This window comes from Lepisosteus platostomus, chromosome 10 (genome assembly GCF_059453375.1).
Source record: "Lepisosteus platostomus isolate fLepPlt1 chromosome 10, fLepPlt1.hap1, whole genome shotgun sequence".
NCBI classification, from domain to species: Eukaryota; Metazoa; Chordata; class Actinopteri; order Semionotiformes; family Lepisosteidae; genus Lepisosteus; species Lepisosteus platostomus.
Genome location: NC_142620.1, coordinates 25,837,926 through 25,856,483, shown reverse-complemented (window position 1 = coordinate 25,856,483; position 18,558 = coordinate 25,837,926). Strand labels below are relative to the sequence as shown.

The window sequence follows — 18,558 nt, the reverse complement described above, 5'->3', positions numbered from 1 at the left end:
TTTATCATTTACTTCAGCTGCAGGTTTGGTTTCCTCTTTCATCTTCTTCAGATGGTAACGAAACTCATTGATTTGTCCATTTATTGTCTTCCCAAAATCACTTGTTTTAGTTCCAGGACATTTCTTCTTAGTTTCATCTGTTAAAATAAAATGGGGGAGAATATGTCTAATGACTAGAGTAAACTACTGAAGCTTATTAGCGCCACACTGCTAGTCATTCCACAAATTATAATTAAGATGTTATTTGTTCTACTTACCTGCCTAATTAGAGTATGTATAGTGAATTACATGGAGTTCAAAATAAAGTGGATTCATGTGGAAGCCAAGTAAGTGAATGATCTGGTCTAAAAATAGTCTGGAGACAGTATATTGCATCTTATACACCATATATTTGGTAATATATTTGTTAAAATATATATTTCAACTGTAATCTTTAGAATATATAGTTGACCTAAATATTTTACATTATATTAAAAGATATAGCCACATATTTTCCCAGTATATTGCAATATATTTTATTTTCGTAAACCCCCTCATTTGTACCGGTATCGTGGGAGACCTAGTTGAAAGTAGCAATCCAAAGTAAACACACAAATCCATACAGGAGGGGTCAATTGCAACGAACTTTCGGATTTAGCACACAGTTGCATGCATAATGTAGCTAGCTTCATGCTACTCTAAAAAGTTGACTAGGTAAGAAGGTATTATCTGGACATCACTTCCAGCTTTCAGTTCAATTGCAATGAACAAACGTGTGAAAGCTGGAGACCAACTAAACTTGTGCTCAATACGGTGCTGAGGGCTCTCCATTGTTGTTGTTCCAATTAGCACGAACTGCAGGGGCTCTGAATCAGAACATTTCAATTAATCTAATATGTACGTTAATATTACTTTGTCTTGTGTTTTTAATATCACTGAATGTCCCTGACAATTTAATGTTGTACAGTATTTTAATTTAAGAACAGTATTTGTCCTAAAATATACAGGATAATAATAATAATTGCTTACACATATATAGCACTTGTCTTGACACTCCACTTAAAGCGCTTTACAGGTAATGGAGACTCCATTTCACCACCACCAATGTGCAGCATCCACCTGGCTGATGTGACAGCAGCCATAGTGCGCCAGAACACTCACCACACATCAGCTATCTGTGGAGAGCAGAGGAATGAAGCCAATTCATAGATGGGGATTATTAGGAGGCCATGATTGATAAGGGCCAATGGGAAATTTGGCCAGGATGCAGGGGTTACACCCCCTACTCTTTTCAAGAAACACCCTGGGATTTTTAATGACCACAGAGAGTCAGGACTTCGGCTTTACATCTCATCCAAAGGACGACACCTGTTTACAGTATAGTGTCCCCGTCACTATACTGGGGCATTAGGACCCACATGGACCGTAGGGTGAGCGCCCCCTCCTGGCCCCAATAACACCTCTTCCAGCAGCAACTTTGGTTTTTCTCTCATCCAGGTACTGACCAGGCTCACACCTGCTTAGCTTCAGTGGGTTGCTAGTAGCGAGTTGCAGAGTGATATGGTTGCTGGATAAGGGTACATAATTGCTTATACGTTATTCAATTGCAATTAGTCACTAAATAAACAAGTACATCAGATGCTGGTTTGAGTCTAAAATGGTATTGTATTATAGCGGCTTTTATTTCATTTAAGACTTACACACCATTTAAATATCTATGTCCTTCTGCTCACTGCCCAGTTTATCTGAAAAGTAACTGTTTTAAATGTGTTCTGTCACATCTGGATGTCTTAAATTTGTTGTATTCTTATTCTGATGGGACTCGACACGGGAAAGCAGGGATTTTTCAGGAATTGGAAGTACAGAGATTAAGTTGTAGAGGCAAATGAAAGGGTATGTTAAAAAAAAAACCTTTACGGCATCCTTTTAAAAGTAATTATTTGTGATAGATCTTCGGAACATCGAAGAACTTCTTTGTCTCTGTGGTCCAATTATACTGGTGTTGAAACCGCCAGAATGTGCCGAAAATCTTGGAGATGGTAAAGGTGACTCATCCAGTCTATAGCAAAGTTGTGTAAAAACCACACACATAATACAGTGACATTATGGTCTGGAGTAGAGTGATGGACTGAAACGCAGGCAAAGTAAGAGGCAAGCAAAACGCTATTTTAAAATTTCAAAGGCACACAAGGTCAGAAGAACAGTAATAAGCTCTGTGAAGCTGCCCCGCTATAAACAGCACAAACAACGACCCCCCCCAATTCGTTAGTGCTGCGTTTGTGCCGTTGTTTTCTCGGGGTCATGACGACACTCAGCCTACCTACAACATCGCGGTGGAACCGGACCGCTCTTATTCGTTAGTGTTGTGTTCGTGCCGGAGTCGTATCGAATTCAGAATTCCGTTGAAATTTGTATCCCCTTTCAAAGTGCGCATGTGCATTGAAAATCAGAGGTACGATTTGCCTGCTCGTGCACACATATCGTATTGTCTGTAGAAGTAATGCGCAATTCTAAATTTCAGGTTTGCATAAGTATTACAATGATTTACATCCCGAATAAAAACAAGACTCAGAATTATTATTAATATGACAATTATGAGAAATGAGGTGTTAATCAGCAATAACGTCTTCCTATGCATTTTGTCTTAATGTGCATTACACTAACTCATGGAGAGGAACCGATATAAACATAAAAAAAGTTTGCTTTGATTTTTTCTTTGCCTGACATATTTTATCGGTAGGAAGAAAAAATCACCTTAGCCATGTTAACCGCACAACATAGTATCCCTTTACTATAAGTCTCCCACAGAAGCCACACTCACTCATGTGATACCCCAGAGATACCGTTATCCGCAGTGTGCGAGTGTGGAATCTGGTATCCCCTGCAGATTTATATGGTTTGTCTGCTAGTGAGACTGTGACAGGCCATTTAGGAAAGTGCAGCTTTAGGGAATTAATGGTTTGATGAGCTACTGTACAGCTGAAAGCTGTAGGAAACTGGAACACCCGGAGGAAACCCACGTGAACATGGGAAGAACATACAACCTCCGTGCAGATAGTACCCCAGGTCTGTCTGACTTCTCAAAAAGGAGACTGCTGGGTTCTCAGACTGGCCATTGCAGGTTGACTGCAATGATTCTTTCATGAAGAAAGAGATATTTTTTTTAATAAACTATAACTAACTGATAGAAACTATAAGAAACTAACCTATTTTATAAACTAAACAGGGACGGGCCTGTTTAGTACTTGGATGGGAGACTCTCTGGGAATAACAGATACTTTAACTTTTTGCACTTACACATGCCTTCTTGATTGGCACCTCTTTATTTTCCCTTACATCATTTCTGCTGGATGTCTTCTTTTTCCATTAAAGGTCGCTGCTCCTCATTCATCTGGTAGTGATGCTGAATCTTTGTGCCAAACAGATTGAAGGTGCACAGGTGCAGAAGGCAACTGTGGTGTTCAGTGCAGATTGAGGTTCAGAACTACCCACTTTCATTCAGGAAACAGGAGTATTATTTTTAATAGAACCGAAAGGAGAGACAATTACAACTCACCTTCAGTGTCCAACTATTTTCATATGTTGAAATGGAAACATATGAAATGGAAAATCTTTGACATATTAAAAATGAAACCAGTCAAGATATTTTTTTACATAATGATCAAGGAATTTTATTTTTTATCAGTTTTAATATCATTACAGAAAACATTATAGTACAGAGTTTTTCAATATCTCCCATTGCTTGTTAATTTCCACATGAATGCTGGTTCACTTATATCTGTACATGTTTCTTTTTTGTTATTTCTGTACATTTTTTGATTAGTTGGTTAAAAAGGCTGTCAGCACTTAAGGAGGTTATTTTTTTGTTTAATCAAAAGGTTGTTTCCAGTAATTCCACCCTCACAGGCGGCGGCGTGCCGAGCCAGGTGGCTGCTGGGATGCTTCCGGAATGCGGTGTCGGTAGTGCCACCAGACCCACACGCTGCCTCTTTGCTTTTGGCACTGTGCACATAAACACGACTCACAAGATAAACGACAAGCAAAGCTCTTTGTGAAGCAGTAATGAAGCAGACTAATAAGGGAAATAGCCGTGTCATCTATGCTAATATAAAGGAAGCAGACAGCCTTGCTAGGGGCACTTAGTATCTGCAATATTTTTTGGATTTTTATTTTTTTTTTTAAAGATGAGAAAATAACACAAGTTTCGCAGGCACCTACAGCTATTTAAAATGCTACTGCTATAAGATCTAGCATTAAACACACTAAGCAATTGCAATGAAAGAGAAAAAAGTTGCCTTAATATATTATTTTACAGAATAAATCTCTTATTTTTAGACTTTTTCTTAAAAGTTATTATATTTATTTTCTTTGAAATACTGTTTATTCAATTCTTTTTATTTGTGTTCAAGATGTTGACTATACTGATCAACTTTATCCAAAATCAATAAAAACTAGCTGTGCCGTTGCATATTACAGGATACAGTCAATGATATGTGGACATGCACCGTAACCACTCCCCTCTCAACCATGACATCATAGTCGGCCAATCACCATGACATCCACCACCTCCCCCTTGTGGAGCTCCACATACTGCTCTGTCTTTGGAGGTAGCATCAACAGTCCATTTGCACTGCGCATACTCATCAGGCGGCTACTCATCTGGTTCCCTGCATGAGAGGCACAGAATGCTGGTTTGAAATGTGCTTTTCACTTGGGTATCCTCAGAGTCCAGAGGAGCCCCCAAGCAAAAAAAAAACACACACATTAGAACCCAAGGAACACAAGAACTACTGATTTTAACCCAGTACTCAAGATTTTACTTCTATCAGTGGGGCTGTTTTGACCAGGTCTAATGTGGATCTGTTTTTTATTAATGTAGGCAGGGTCCAAATGCCCATGTGTTCTTATGTCTCAATGACAGGATTTGTCATTCGAAGTGAAGGCTGAAGGTGGTCTTTACCGCTCAGAAAATCGAGGTTTTGCAAGGTAAGGGGGAGGGGTATATTAAACAAAAAACAAAGAGGGTGTGCATTTAGGACTAAAGGCAGGAGACATTTCTATGCAAAAAGAAAGGTGGAGATCAGGGAAAAACTGTACAGCTATGTTAGTGACACTCAGAGACCCATAATAAATGAGCAAGATGGGAGAAATGGCTTCCTTTCACTTTTACCTGTTCCTGTGTTCTTACTATTTTAGTTTAAACAAAAGCATTTAGAAATTATTAAAGGAAAACAAGAGGAGAGCATCTCACTCATTTGACACGATGGTTAGAAATGGCCACTCCTACCTGTACTTTGTGCCCATGGCAGTGGTTCTTGGTGATGCCAGGTCAGTATGCAGCGATGGTACTCAGGCCGTGGGTCCAGCTTAACGTCACAGGATAACTATAGGTGAGACAAGCTAGAATGAGCTATCTGCAGTGGCAGTGTACTGATGGGAAGAATGTTAATGAGCTTTATGACCCCAGCACTGAGAAGGTAAAGGCTACTTCTCTATTCCTCATGAATCCATATGTAATAAGGTAAAATAACATCAGAAACAAACATATTGTGCCTTTACTGGTTTCAAGTTATCTAAACATTTACTGTATGTAAACAAGAGTTAGTGGAAGCAGCAATATTCTATTAAGCCACGTTTAGGCTTAACAAGTGAAGACACTTTTCTGGAGTGCATAGATCTCTGAATCTACCTTTTCTAGGATATATAAACCCTTATGCATTTTTGTTTTGTTTAATGTTTAAAAGTTCCAAAATAGCAAAAAGGTCCAAACATATTATTTCCGTGTCCACTACACCACAGTCCTGGCCACCCACAGCAGAAATAAAAAATGTATTCAAGTTAGAAAACCGCTTATGAGGTCCAGTGAGGATTTCCAATGATTCATAGTGAGAATCAGTATCTTCAAGTTTACATTCCACCTGATCTCTAAGTTTTATACTTCAACTCTTTGTATACTATTGCGGTAACAATCATGATTAGAACCACTGCTTGATTTCCTTAGAGAAGTTACTCACCCTGGCCTTAATAATGGTTGGCCTTGGGTCCAAAATTCCCTGCATTTTCCTTAGAGCAGGAATGACAAATAGATTGCAAGTGACCACAGCAGACACTGGGTTGCCTGCAAGAAAAGGAGTAGTAGGACTGAGAGATGTAATGTCACTGGGGTACAGTTACTCCATACAGAGGACTTGACTGGAGCTAAACAAACAAGATGGGATGTTTGCTTACATCTGAGATGAGGCATCTTACATTATTTGTGCCACTTTTTCCATTTGTGTGTGTTTATTTTGAAGGTGAATAAACTGGTAAGAGATGGACACCAAGATAAAGTTCTTCAAGAATTTTTAATTGTGAAGTATGAACTCACAGGTATAGTGTATAACCTTTTTTTAAAAAAATGCTCAATCGCCAGTTATTGATTCGGAATAGCCAATTGTGTGTTTTTCCTTGCACCTCTCATTCTTGCCCTTTTTCACCCAGGAGCACATACTTGAAAATTGTCTCAAGCCCTGTCCCTGCACTTGTACACAGTCTTACATGACACAGTGGTGCAGGGTGTTTAGCTCCAGATTAATCATATACAGTTCTACATGACACACTGGTGCAGGGTGTGCACCGCTAGAGCAGTCGTACACACAAAACACAATGTTCCAGCAGCTACGTCACCTTGCAACTCACAACTGGCAACCCACTGAAGCTAAGCAGGTGTGAGTCTGGCCAATACCTGGATGGAAGACCTACTGGGAAAGCTATGTTTGCTGCTGGAAGAGGTGTTAGTGGGGCCAGTAGGGGGCGCTCACCCTGCAGTTTGTGTGGGTCCTAATGCCCCAGTACACTGGCGAAGATACTATACTGTAAAAAGCACCATTCTTTGGATGAGACGCAAAACTCTATGCGGTCCTTAAAAATATCAGGGCATTTCTCAAAAAGAGTAGAGGTGTTACCCCGGTGTCCTGGCCAAATTTCCCATTGGCCTTTACCAATCATGTCGTCCTACTAATCCCCATATATGAATTGGCAACATCAAAAAAAAAAAAAGGATTGGCAACATCACTCTGTTTTCCTCCCAACTGATAACTGGTGTGCAGTGAGCATACTGGTGCACTATGGCTGTTGTTGCATCATCCAGGTGGTGCTGCACATTGGTGGTGGTGAAGGGGAGTCCCCATTACCTGTAAAGTGCTTTGAGTGTAGTGTCCAGAAAAGAACTATATAAGTGCATGGAACTATTATTGTTGTTGTTGTTGCAGGGTGTGTAGCTCCAGAGCAGTTGTACACAGTCCTACAGGACACACTGTTGAAGGGTGTATAGCTCCAGAGCAGTTGTACAGACTCCTACAGGACACACTGTTGCAGGGTGTATAACTCCAGAGCAGTTGTACACAGTCCTACATGGTAGACCTGTCATGTCTAAAAGCATATCTCTGCTCATGCTCTGCTTGAAGAATAATTCTAGGTATCCTGGAATGTTTCTCTTAAACATGTAAAGAATTCAGCAAACCATAGGTGCAGGCTCTGCATTTCCACAACTTTATGAAGATATTAATATTTAAATCAGTTAGGCAAGACATGAACAGTGCCATGCCAAAAGAAAACGATTTTTGGGCTTTGTCAGGCCAAAAAGATAAAAAATGCTGGTCTAATCTGCACTGAAAGAAGTCCTCAGCCTTTCTTCAGTGAGCAGAGCTGTTCGTCACCAATACCTTTATCACATTTCTAGAGAGATAGGTTACCAATGTAACCGGTAATGACAATTGCAGGTTCAGCGCTATGGTATGCTGTAGTAGGTTTAGTCTTTTTAGTTCAGATCAAGTGCAACATGCAGGTCCAGATTCATAACTAATAGGAAACCCAGGCCTAATTAGAGATGGTTCTATCCATAGATACCCGCTCCAAACACCACAAATACATAATCCATAAAACCTGCTACCAACATGACCTGGAGCCACTATAGCACTACTCTTTAATTTTTGTAGCGATTATTATAATGCTGAAGAACAATACAGTAGGCTGATGCAGCACATTCATCTCTGAAATTTTCTCAAGTCTCATCACTAAAAATGATTTGTAGTCTCTGATGTTTTGATAAAAAACTGAAGAGAATCCCAGAGAAAGTCATATTCACTTGAAATACAATTAATTTCCTGAATTGTGTGACTAAAATTGCATATTTTGTATGAGACAGACAAGGCAGTGTCAGTGCTGGGGGTACAAAAAGGGCCATAGGCCAAGGGAAATCTGTCACAAATCATCAATCACAAAACACTCATCAAAAAGACACTTTCTCAGAAAACAGAACAAAATGCTGATACATGGAAATCAATGTCCACATTTGCCTTTTTCTTCTCCACATTAAGATCAATTTTGAGTTTGCTTTATAAAAGGTGCAGTGTCCTGTATGTTTTTTTTACTTTTTATTTAGTTAAGGAACAGTAACCTTGACTTTTCTTCACATGCAAATGAGTGCCCAGTAGTTACCATTACACTCTTTGTATTTTTACATTCCGTTTTCTGAGCTACCTGTACAGTCAAGCTTGTTGATCAACATGTATAGCCACCTACTTCCACGCGTGGCAGTGGGAGTTTGCTTGCTTGGCTCAGAGTCAAGTGGTGGCAAGCAGGCTTCAAGGAAGGTGGAGCCTGTGTCTCTGAAGCTGAAATTACCTTTGGGGAATATAAACAGACTGAGCAGTCACCGCAATCTGCACCCTCTGAGCACAGGAGCGGGAGGGGGAAGAGGGAAACACAGTGGGGAAAACGTGGGGGTGAAAATGCAGCAAACTGTCACCAAGGACTCAAACTTCAGCACAGTGCAACCCCATTATTCCCTGTGTCTCAGTGAGTACTGCAGTCTGGTAACCATAAGGGTTCCCTGTGTTTGCAGGTATTCACATTCAGCTGAGATCACGGAGAATAGAAAGCTAAGACTTAAAATGAATGACATGTAAGTTAGGGAAAATATAATGAAGTGCCACTCTAGCTCCTAAAATGTTTGCAAGGTTTATTTGTGAAATGTATCAACCGGAAAATAAAGAAAAATCCATAATGGCAGTTGTGATTACTATTTGTTAATGAAGTGTGCTTTCATATTATTTGTGACATTCTTTTGGGGCTGCAAAACACTTACAGAAAACAAAAGATGTTTTCCACTATTTGAATTTGATTTCTCTGTAGTACACACTCAGGGTGTGATCCGTAAACAAACACTTTTTTTTGATGGGGAAAAAGTCATTTAAGGGGTCATGAACATAAACTAAGATTGGAGCCAAACCAGTATGATATGTAATACAGTACCTCACAAATCAGCACCTTAGCAGGTTTTAAAACGCATACAATGAAAGGTGCATTTAGATACCTGAAGAAATCCCAATAAAGGGAGATTTCTGCTGTATTCCCAGATCACTCTATTCTTAACTCATGGCATTTCTCAATAATGAAAATAAATCTGGTGAATCCAGGTTCCAGTGGCTTATTTTAAGAAAAGATTAATACTGAAGACTGAACCTGGAGAGTCCGGTTTCAGTCAGGGACTTCTGCTGAACTAAGTCTCAATATCAACTCAAACTTGGAGCATTGGGCTGAATGGAGAAGAGCAGTTCTTTTCAAAAGAATCAAGGGAGACTGGTGTTTCAAGAAAACATTAGGTTTCATACTGTAACTAACAAAATACAGGCACCAGACCAACAAAGTGCCAGCTAGTTTCAAGTACCAAACCACAAGCCACAACCAATAAAGACAAGCAAAAATGCTTTACTTAAAATTGAAGGACTGCTTCTACAGATAACAATAATAGAGGCATGAATGAAGAAATAAGGCAAGTATTCAAGAACAGATCAAGGAGAACAAGCTGTTGTCATAAGTTTATGCAATAGGGGACCTCCCTCAATGACAATGGTAGAGTTTTATGCTGAGAAAGCGCCATTAGAACTTCGGATAGCACACAAAACAGAAACAAAAAAGGAAATGAATGCACCCAAACCATAGCAAGAAACACAGACCTCTGAAATATCATAAACCCACCAGATTTCTTCAGTTTATGGGGAACCAAGCACTTAGAACTGTAAATGTCTTTAGATTGACACCACATGTGCAATCGCCCAGATGTCAGGAAATGATTTATCCGACTAGATCACATTTATCCTTATCTCACTAATCCATTGTCTGTACTCTTTGCACAACTGGATTGACAAACGTGCATTGCCAGACATCATGAATGGTATTCTGCTTCTTGGCAGACCATTTTGATGAAACTGACCCAGGTTGAAATTTCCATTCAATTGATCTGCAGCTGCTTGCCTGTTTTGACCTGTGCGTCAAATGAATGTCTGCATCGATTACTCTGTCTATATCTCTTCCATGGGTGACAGGCTCAGCCTAGGGATCTATTTTAAATAATAGTCCGTTTCCAAAGAAAAGCTGAAAAAAGCTCTTTAACAGGAACAGGATTTTTTCCTTTTAAGAGGAAATAGTGCGCTTAGTCTCGAGGCAAGGTCCTGCAAGAGAACACTAAACAGCCGCGTGAGCATTTAATTTTGTCGCCACTATGAGTGAACGCAGGTGTTGTAAATTGTATTAGAGAAGCATTCCCATCCGGCAGTCAGAAGAGGGAGGACAGAGCGTTATTTCTGGTCTTTGGGTGCCCTCTAGTGGTAATTAGCGGATTTTGCGGGAGAAAAAGAAGTCCGATGTGGCACACTTTATACACTCACTTGTCAGGAAATGCCAGCACATGATGGATTCTGCAGTGTTAGAATGAATACCATTTAGAATCATAGTGTATCTAAACAATTTTACATCACTTTTATCATTATGGTGAATTTTATAGTTGAAGCCTGTACAACTAATAAGCCTTAGAAAAGAGTACTACAATGTTAATATGCATAAGTGCCTAGCCAATGGAAACCCCACTGCAGTGATCTTACTCAGGGATGTAATAAGAAAAACTACCCTGTCTCAGCATCCCTACTGCCCCTGCTGAGCCCACATCACCCAGTTACCAGTGGGGCTGATATAGCCTGTTCAGCCATCAGCAGCAGAGGCTTCTGCACTGTAGTGAGGGTCTTGTAATGATCAACTACAGCGAGACTAAATCTGCTTCTCAAAACTGTTGTACTTTGTTGTGATATACTAGAGATACTGTAAGTATTCTAATTTGATGATAGCTTATTGCCTCTGAATTAGATAGTGCCTGTTATAGTTAAAGCAGAGAGCTTTACAGGATGTCACTGAAAAGCTGTGTGCCACAGGAAATTCAGAAGATCCCATGGCTCATGAGGATGAAGGTGGCATACATTTATTTAAGAAGTACAACTCAGGATATACATTCTGATCTATCAATGGGAAACAGATTAAGTGTTTGCACTTACTCATTATGCACTATAACATAAAAAGCGCCTGGTTCAATAATTCTGACTAGACTGCACTGTGATGTCTTGTTGAACACTTCATTTTAGGATTTACCAAAACTTGCGATTAACTGTGTCTCACTAGAGGACAGGGTCTTGCTAGGACCATGGTCAGTGGGGCTGCTATTATGTAGTGTGGAACATGAACACCAGGTAATATCTAGCCCTTCACAATGAAAATGCTGGAACCAAACACAATATCTGCTAGCAGGAAAGGCTGGAAGGCCAGACCTAAGATGTGTATGACATGGCAAACATAGGGTGGTACTGGCTCTCTGTTAAGGTTTACAGGGACAACCTTGGCTCAGGAGCTTTGTCAAAGAGACTTTTTTACATTCTCAAATTCCCTCCTTACTTGATGCAGCTTCCTGACAGACTAAAAGGAGAATCATTTCCCCTGACTGGCAGATCAGTAGATATTATTCAGGTTGTGTGCCAGAGTGGAGAGTCTAATGCACAGGGCATTTGCATTTTAAACATTTACAGTGACTGCTAAATAGGTGATGAAATGTTCACAAATATCAGAGATTTAATGGTTCATTATTTATAGCTATTTATAAATGTTATCCACTATATGTTTTAAATACATTTCTTCTCAAAAGCACACAGAAGTCATTTTGTACTCTTTGTACCACTTTTAAATCAGGATTGGTACAAGAATTAGCAATGTTTAAAATGCAGGAGACAATACTACTCATTGCTCCATTTATAAAACCAACATTAGTTTAAATAATATTATGACTGATCCACAATTGTAATCCACAACTGAAAGCCAATAAAACCAAATCTAAGATGAAACAAGAGATGATTATTGGAGGATGGCAGCCATATGAATTTCACCATATCTGAAGGGTGATGTTAGATCTCTAAAATATTCCAAAACAATAAAATGTTAATCTATTTGTATTTGTTCGCTTCGCTGGAATCTCACTAAAATCAAACAACTTCAGAGTCAAAACGAGTCCTTCCTTCATACCATTGAAATAAAGGTTGATCAGGTTCAAAAGTTGAGAATGATAATAAGTCAATCAGGGTGAATGAAATACTAAATGATGACTATATAGGACACAGCACCTTTAATTTGAGAATTTTCATTTTCAGTTAGACAACAGCTTAATTTCACACTTTGCTTTTGGTGACTGTTATTATATAAATAAGCGTACTTCCAATTTTAAGAATGACTAGCATTTCTGAGAATGCTTTACTGGATATGTAGCAATATATAAACTGGCTAGAGTAACTGTAAAGTTTGCTAGAGTTGTTCTAGGTTTCTTGTAATTATGCAAAGCAGAACTTGTAACCAGGGTTGCAAGGATATGAGATATTGCCAAATCACCAGAACTGCATTAGTTCCTACATCAACCGTAAATACTGCCTAATCTTTACATTCTATTGTAGGTTTTATAGTTTGAATACTGTAGAATGTCCTACAAGTTATATTAACAAGTGTTGATTAGAAACCACTGGCAATGCTTGTATTATAAACTGGTTAAGAAAAAGGCATGGGGAAGCATATTAAAGTTGATTCAAAATACTTTAGCAATAAAAAGAAAGGTGCAGTAAGTCCTGGAAGCAGGCTCTAAGAAATCTGTTTCAAAGTATTTGGAATAGTCAATGAGGGTAGAAAATAACAGACTATAGGACGAAAGAACAGCAGAGTCACTCAAAACACACATACTGTAATAAGAAGGGAACAGGGATAAAATAAGTAAGGAAAATACAGATACATGTGTTTCAGGTTCCAGAAAATACCACTGTTACATTGCTTACTATTACTGCTATAACATATACTTACATCAATATTGTTTAATGCACATAGTGAAACATCAGTATTCTCAAGGGTTAAGTACCAAAAGGTTTTTGTGGATGGAAAATTAATGAATGCAGGAATTAATACCTTGTGGGAAAAACAGAACATACTATCTATGCTAGGCTTATGAAACTAGCATTTCTGTTTTATTTTTATTTTTGTTTCAACTTTTAACAACAGGATTTCAGAAATAGCAATTAGGGTGGTAGAGTGGTGTTGTGGTTACCATTGCTGCCTTGCAGTGCTGGGGCCCTGGGTTCAATAATGGACATGGGTTTTATCTGTAAGTTCTCCTCCAGCTTGTGTAGGTTTCTGCTAGGTCTCCGGTTTTCTCCCACAGTCCAAAGACATACAGGTAGGTTAATTGGCTTCTGGGAAAACTGGCCGTGGTGTGAGTGTGTGTGTTAGTGTCTGTGTATGCCTTGCAATAGACTGGTATCCCGCCTTTCTCCCATTGATTGCAAGGATAGTCCCTGGCTCCCCAGCCACCCAGTATCCAGTTAGAAGATGGATGGCTATGAGTAATCATTAATACTAAATAGATTTAATGAAAATGAGTACTTAAAAACTTAAAAAAAACATTGACTTCCTACTATAATTCAAGTTATTTGAAATGAAAACAAATAACTTAGATCACTGTTATATTATAGCTTACTCTGTATTAGTACTTTTTTCATTCTAAATAGAGCTCATTTTATTTACTTTTTACATCTTGTTTTTATTACTATTATAAATGCATCACTACTGTACTGTAATAAAGTTTATTATAGCAAAGTAATAAAAAACACATTTTTTTATGACATGCAAGAAATGACACTGTATTAACATAGGTGACCATGGAGGTTTTTTTAATTTAACATTTCTTTTATTTCGCTGCATCATATACTGTACAGGCACTACTCTTATAGAAGATCGCACATCTAACGCTTTCCTGAAGAAAACTGAATAAAGCATAACACATTATGCAATTCTACAAAGATATGTTAACTGTTTGTTAGCCAGGCTATATCTTTACTACACGGAGAAAGTAGATCAGTGAGGTTAAAATACTGTGGAAGTGGGTGCCCACATTTATGCTCCTACTGCGTAGCTCATGAATAGGTGAATTTGGTGGTCACTTAATTTACGAATATCAAGGTTTTACTGTATATGAAATACTAGTTGCTATTAAAGTTGCTATAGAAAGTCCTAGATGGATTAAAAGAAAACGACAGCATATACAGTAGGATTTTCAGTGTTTTTTTGCTAGAAAGTTAAATTTGCTCACTGCACATGTTTGAAGGTGAACATCTAGCAAGACACAACATACATGTGTGGAACAGAAAGCTAAAGATTTCTCACTTAAATACAGCTATGAAAATGTAGCTAAAGTCCATTGTAATAAAGAAAAACAAGCAAAATTGTATAACAAATTTACCAACTACAAAAAGTTCAGGGTATCTAACCCTTGAGAATACTGAGCTTTTATTTTGTGCATTAAACAAAGTTTACAGTAATTGCACCAGATTTCAGTTCACCTGCATACAGTTCAAACTGCCACCCTGCTTAGAATACATTAAACATGTTGCAACATACAAACACACAAATACCTGGAAGGGCAAAGATTAATTTCCTAGCACCATCGATGTCCAAGGTTGCAAAGGTTGTAGGGAGACTGGAATAAAACAAAGAGGAAAAAAGAGAACTCTATTACATTGGGGCTGTTCAAAAGACAATGTGCTATGACACAATAAAAAAAACAATACTTTATGAGAAGTGGGAAATCTTTATGTAAAAGCCACCTTTTGAGTAGAGGGAATTTAAGAATTGAAATTTCCAAATCAGACAGCAACACTCAAATGCTTTGATCTTCATGTCTTTAACATTTAATAACAAATGTTTAAACGTTTGATTGTTGATTTTATCCTAAGAAAAATGTCAATGTTTTTAGATATTGTAAAAAGGACTTTGTTCTACTTGAGACATTTATAATGGGTTATAAATTACATCCTTAATGTAAAAATGCAAAAGAATGTGTGAATTATTTCAGAACTACCTGTAGATATGCTGTGTTACTAAAATTAGATTTTATTGTGGAATTCCATGATTGCTTGACAAAAGCAAATAAGCTCTATTTGGAGAGAGGAAATGTGGAAAAAACTGGATTGGATCAAAACATAATGAAAGCTTTTAGTTATACCAAAGTGCTCTGGATATATTAATGGACGCAATCTGGAGGATGCCACTCCCCAAAGCATAGTGTCAGCTTTCACCTTATACTGGTTTTGGATTTCTGGTAAAGAGGGAAGAGTGGTTCCTACTGCTCCATTAACGTGGCTTGTATTGCTGATAAGTCCTACACTCCTAGCCTTGTTCTCCTAGTTCTGCTAGCCTTGCAGAACGTAGCACTTGAAAAACAAAACTTACCCTGGTTTCATAAAAACTCGTCCAAAGTGAATCTGGGCATGAAGGTCGATATCCAGCACCTGCTTCAGATAATCCTGAAAGGAAACAGGGAAATGCTTCCTAAGAACAAGAAGACTTCCAATCATACAATTACAGCAAGAACAGGGTAAACCAAAACACAAGATCTGCAAACCAGTGGTTAGAGAATCCAAATCCAATGACATCTTAACACATAATGTTTTCTGCAGTACACTCTCACTGGATCCTTCATGTGTAATTTACTACTCTGTGTCCTTCTTTAAATTTTTATGGGCTTTGTGGCCTGTTGTTACATGTTTCTGTGTCACACTAAAGGGCAACTAAAATGACTACTGTCAATGACAGCAGACTGCAAATCCTGAAAGGGAGTTAAAATGGAATAATGGAATTCTTCTGGCTTAGTGAGACAGTGAAGCAGAATAATAATAATAATAATAATAATTGCTTACATTTATATAGCGCTTTTCTGGACACTCCACTCAAAGCGCTTTACAGGTAATGGGGACTCCCCTCCACCACCACCAATGTGCAGCATCCACCTGGATGATGCGACGGCAGCCATAGTGCGCCAGAACGCTCACCACACATCAGCTATCAGTGGGGAGGAGAGCAGAGTAATGAAACCAATTCATAGAGGGGGATTATTAGGAGGCCATGATTGGTAAGGGCCAATGGGAAATTTGGCCAGGACGCTGGGGTTACACCCCTACTCTTTACAAGAAACGCCCTGGGATTTTTAATGACCACAGAGAGTCAGGACCTCGGTTTTACGTCTCATCCGAAGGACGGCGCCTGTTTACAGTATAGTGTCCCCGTCACTATACTGGGGCATTAGGACCCACATGGACCACAGGGTGAGCTCCCCCTGCTGGCCCCACTAACACCTCTTCCAGCAGCAACCTTAGTTTTTCCCAGGAGGTCTCCCATCCAGGTACTGACCAGGCTCACACCTGCTTAGCTTCAGTGGGCTGCCAGTTGTGAGTTGCAGGGTGATATGGCTGCTGGCTAAAATTACTACTGTCAGAGAAGCTGACAGAAACCAGAGAAGCTTTCCTAAGAGATATCGCCAAATGAAAATAACAAAGAGGCACTTCTTTATACATCTGGAACAAGCTATGAGTTATTGAAGTTGACACACTGGCTTGCCACAGATCATTAAGCTAGTAGCATAATGATATGAATGGCATCTTGTTGTTTTGACTGTGGAGTCATGTGGGATGTATTTGGTGTGAAGGTGCTCTCGACTGAGATTGCTGCCTCAGTAACCACAGCTGAGAAGAACGAATGTTAACGAACCTCAGCTGTAGAAGTGGTTAAAGAGCACGCTGAATGCTTCCCTGAGACAGATTGAGCCAGGACTTCAGTCCTGAGTTGGCTGCAGATGTAAGAGGACGTGGGAGATTAGGTCTCCTGTATGCAGAGGCTCAGCAGTGAGACAGCTGGGCTGAAGCAGGATAGCAGCAGGTGTGAGATGCTCCTGGTGCGGGTGCTATTGGGTGAGTGATGACTATTGGGTGACTTACGAAACTGACACAGAAGGCATGGAGTTGGCAGATGCACTTAACAGAAGCTGTGTTAGGTAAGCAGTGGTGCCTAGGCAGGGGTTCGAGGTGCGCCAGAATCTGTAGGTGAGGAAAGCGCAGTGATGGTTGGGGGCTTGGAAGGTGTGCCAGAAGGTGTGGGACGTGAGAATGAGGCACCGGAGAGGTTGTGTATGTACTGTATATATGTAATTTTAATTAGGGAATGTCTGTTGAATCTTTGCATGAAGTGGCAAATAAGAATGTTAAGTAGTGAATGAGACCCATCCAGGTGGTGTCACGAGGTGGCGCCAGCGGCTGGAGGTGGACCTGGAAGTCCAAGGGCTGACTGGTGGTGAGAGAACCAGTAGCCATCAGTGGGAGCAGGAGGCTCAGTGTTGGTGGCTAGGAGCAGAGAGGCTCCTAACAAGTCATCAAGGTGAAGCTCGATGAGCCCTAGTAACTGCGAGCGAAAGGCTTGGAGAGGAGAGGGATCCCAAGCTGGACCTTGGCGTGGTTGTGGTGGAAACTGGGCTCTCGGAGAATGTGATCCCTTTTGTTCAGGTTACCTTGAGGAGGAGGCCAATGTTAACATCACTCTGGAGGAGAGTGTGTGTACAGGTACAAGAAAATTCACCAGCAGACTGAAAAGGGGGCATTTCCAGAGTATTAGACATGCCTGTTAATGTTCAGGTGGCGGCCCAATACCCCCAGGGCATCACATTTTGTTTTAATTATGACATTTTCCAAGTTTAAATAATATTACTTTTTCATCCAAAACAAGAGTTTCTAAATGAAAAGTGTTAGTCTACCTTGGCCAGGTGTGAGCTCTCCTGTGGTCACTTAAAAGTTGCTGTGTTACAGTAAGTGTAAAGAAACAAGACAGAGCACACTCAGTGACCCACACAATCCTGAGATATCACTGCCTAGAATAACTCCCAGCTTACTTAGAATAACTTACAGCTTTTTATTGTTCTAGATGTGAAATTTGCTTTGCAGGCAGGTAAAAGACATAAAACATTACAAACACATTAACAAATAAAATACATACATGTACATGTATGATGAGAAAGAATAAATAAAAATAATTATATAAATAAAGTAAAATATACAATCAATTGTCTAAATTAAGCAGGTTGATAGCCGTGGGAATAAAAGATAATTTAGTTCTATTACATTATAGGTAGACACCCAGATGAAAGGAAATACATTATTCAAGGTTTAAATTAATTATTCAAGGAATGTTCATGACAGTCAATTCTTATGTTGGTCAACTGCAGTATTTGACGTAGATGAATGGAAGCTGTATCTACACAGCTTATAATTGTGCTAGCTATCTTCACAGTCTTGCTTATTCTGTTTTTATTAAGTATATAGTATCAAGGTTACAAAACCAGGTTAATGCAGTGAATGTTAGGAC

The 18,558-nt window shown here is 39.3% G+C and overlaps 1 protein-coding gene across 11 annotated transcripts in view; it reads right to left on the bottom strand.

Annotated features, from left to right (window-relative positions):
• Window positions 1-3,624: 3,624 nt before the first annotated feature.
• LOC148653629 (gephyrin) overlaps window positions 3,625-18,558 on the bottom strand; it is a 502,682-nt gene continuing 487,748 nt past the window's right edge. For 6 of the 11 annotated variants that reach the window (XM_088648883.1, XM_088648885.1, XM_088648884.1 and 3 more), the window contains 6 exons: window positions 15,601-15,674; window positions 14,784-14,848; window positions 8,542-8,643; window positions 5,994-6,097; window positions 5,267-5,363; window positions 3,625-4,646 (listed from right to left, as the gene is read on the bottom strand). In XM_088648883.1, coding sequence (XP_088505009.1) covers window positions 4,513-4,646; window positions 5,267-5,363; window positions 5,994-6,097; window positions 8,542-8,643; window positions 14,784-14,848; window positions 15,601-15,674 — 576 coding nt within the window. In that variant the 3' untranslated portion in view covers window positions 3,625-4,512. The remainder of the gene's footprint in view (window positions 4,647-5,266; window positions 5,364-5,993; window positions 6,098-8,541; window positions 8,644-14,783; window positions 14,849-15,600; window positions 15,675-18,558) is intronic. The other 5 variants (XM_088648886.1, XM_088648889.1, XM_088648894.1 and 2 more) reach the window with 1 other exon arrangement.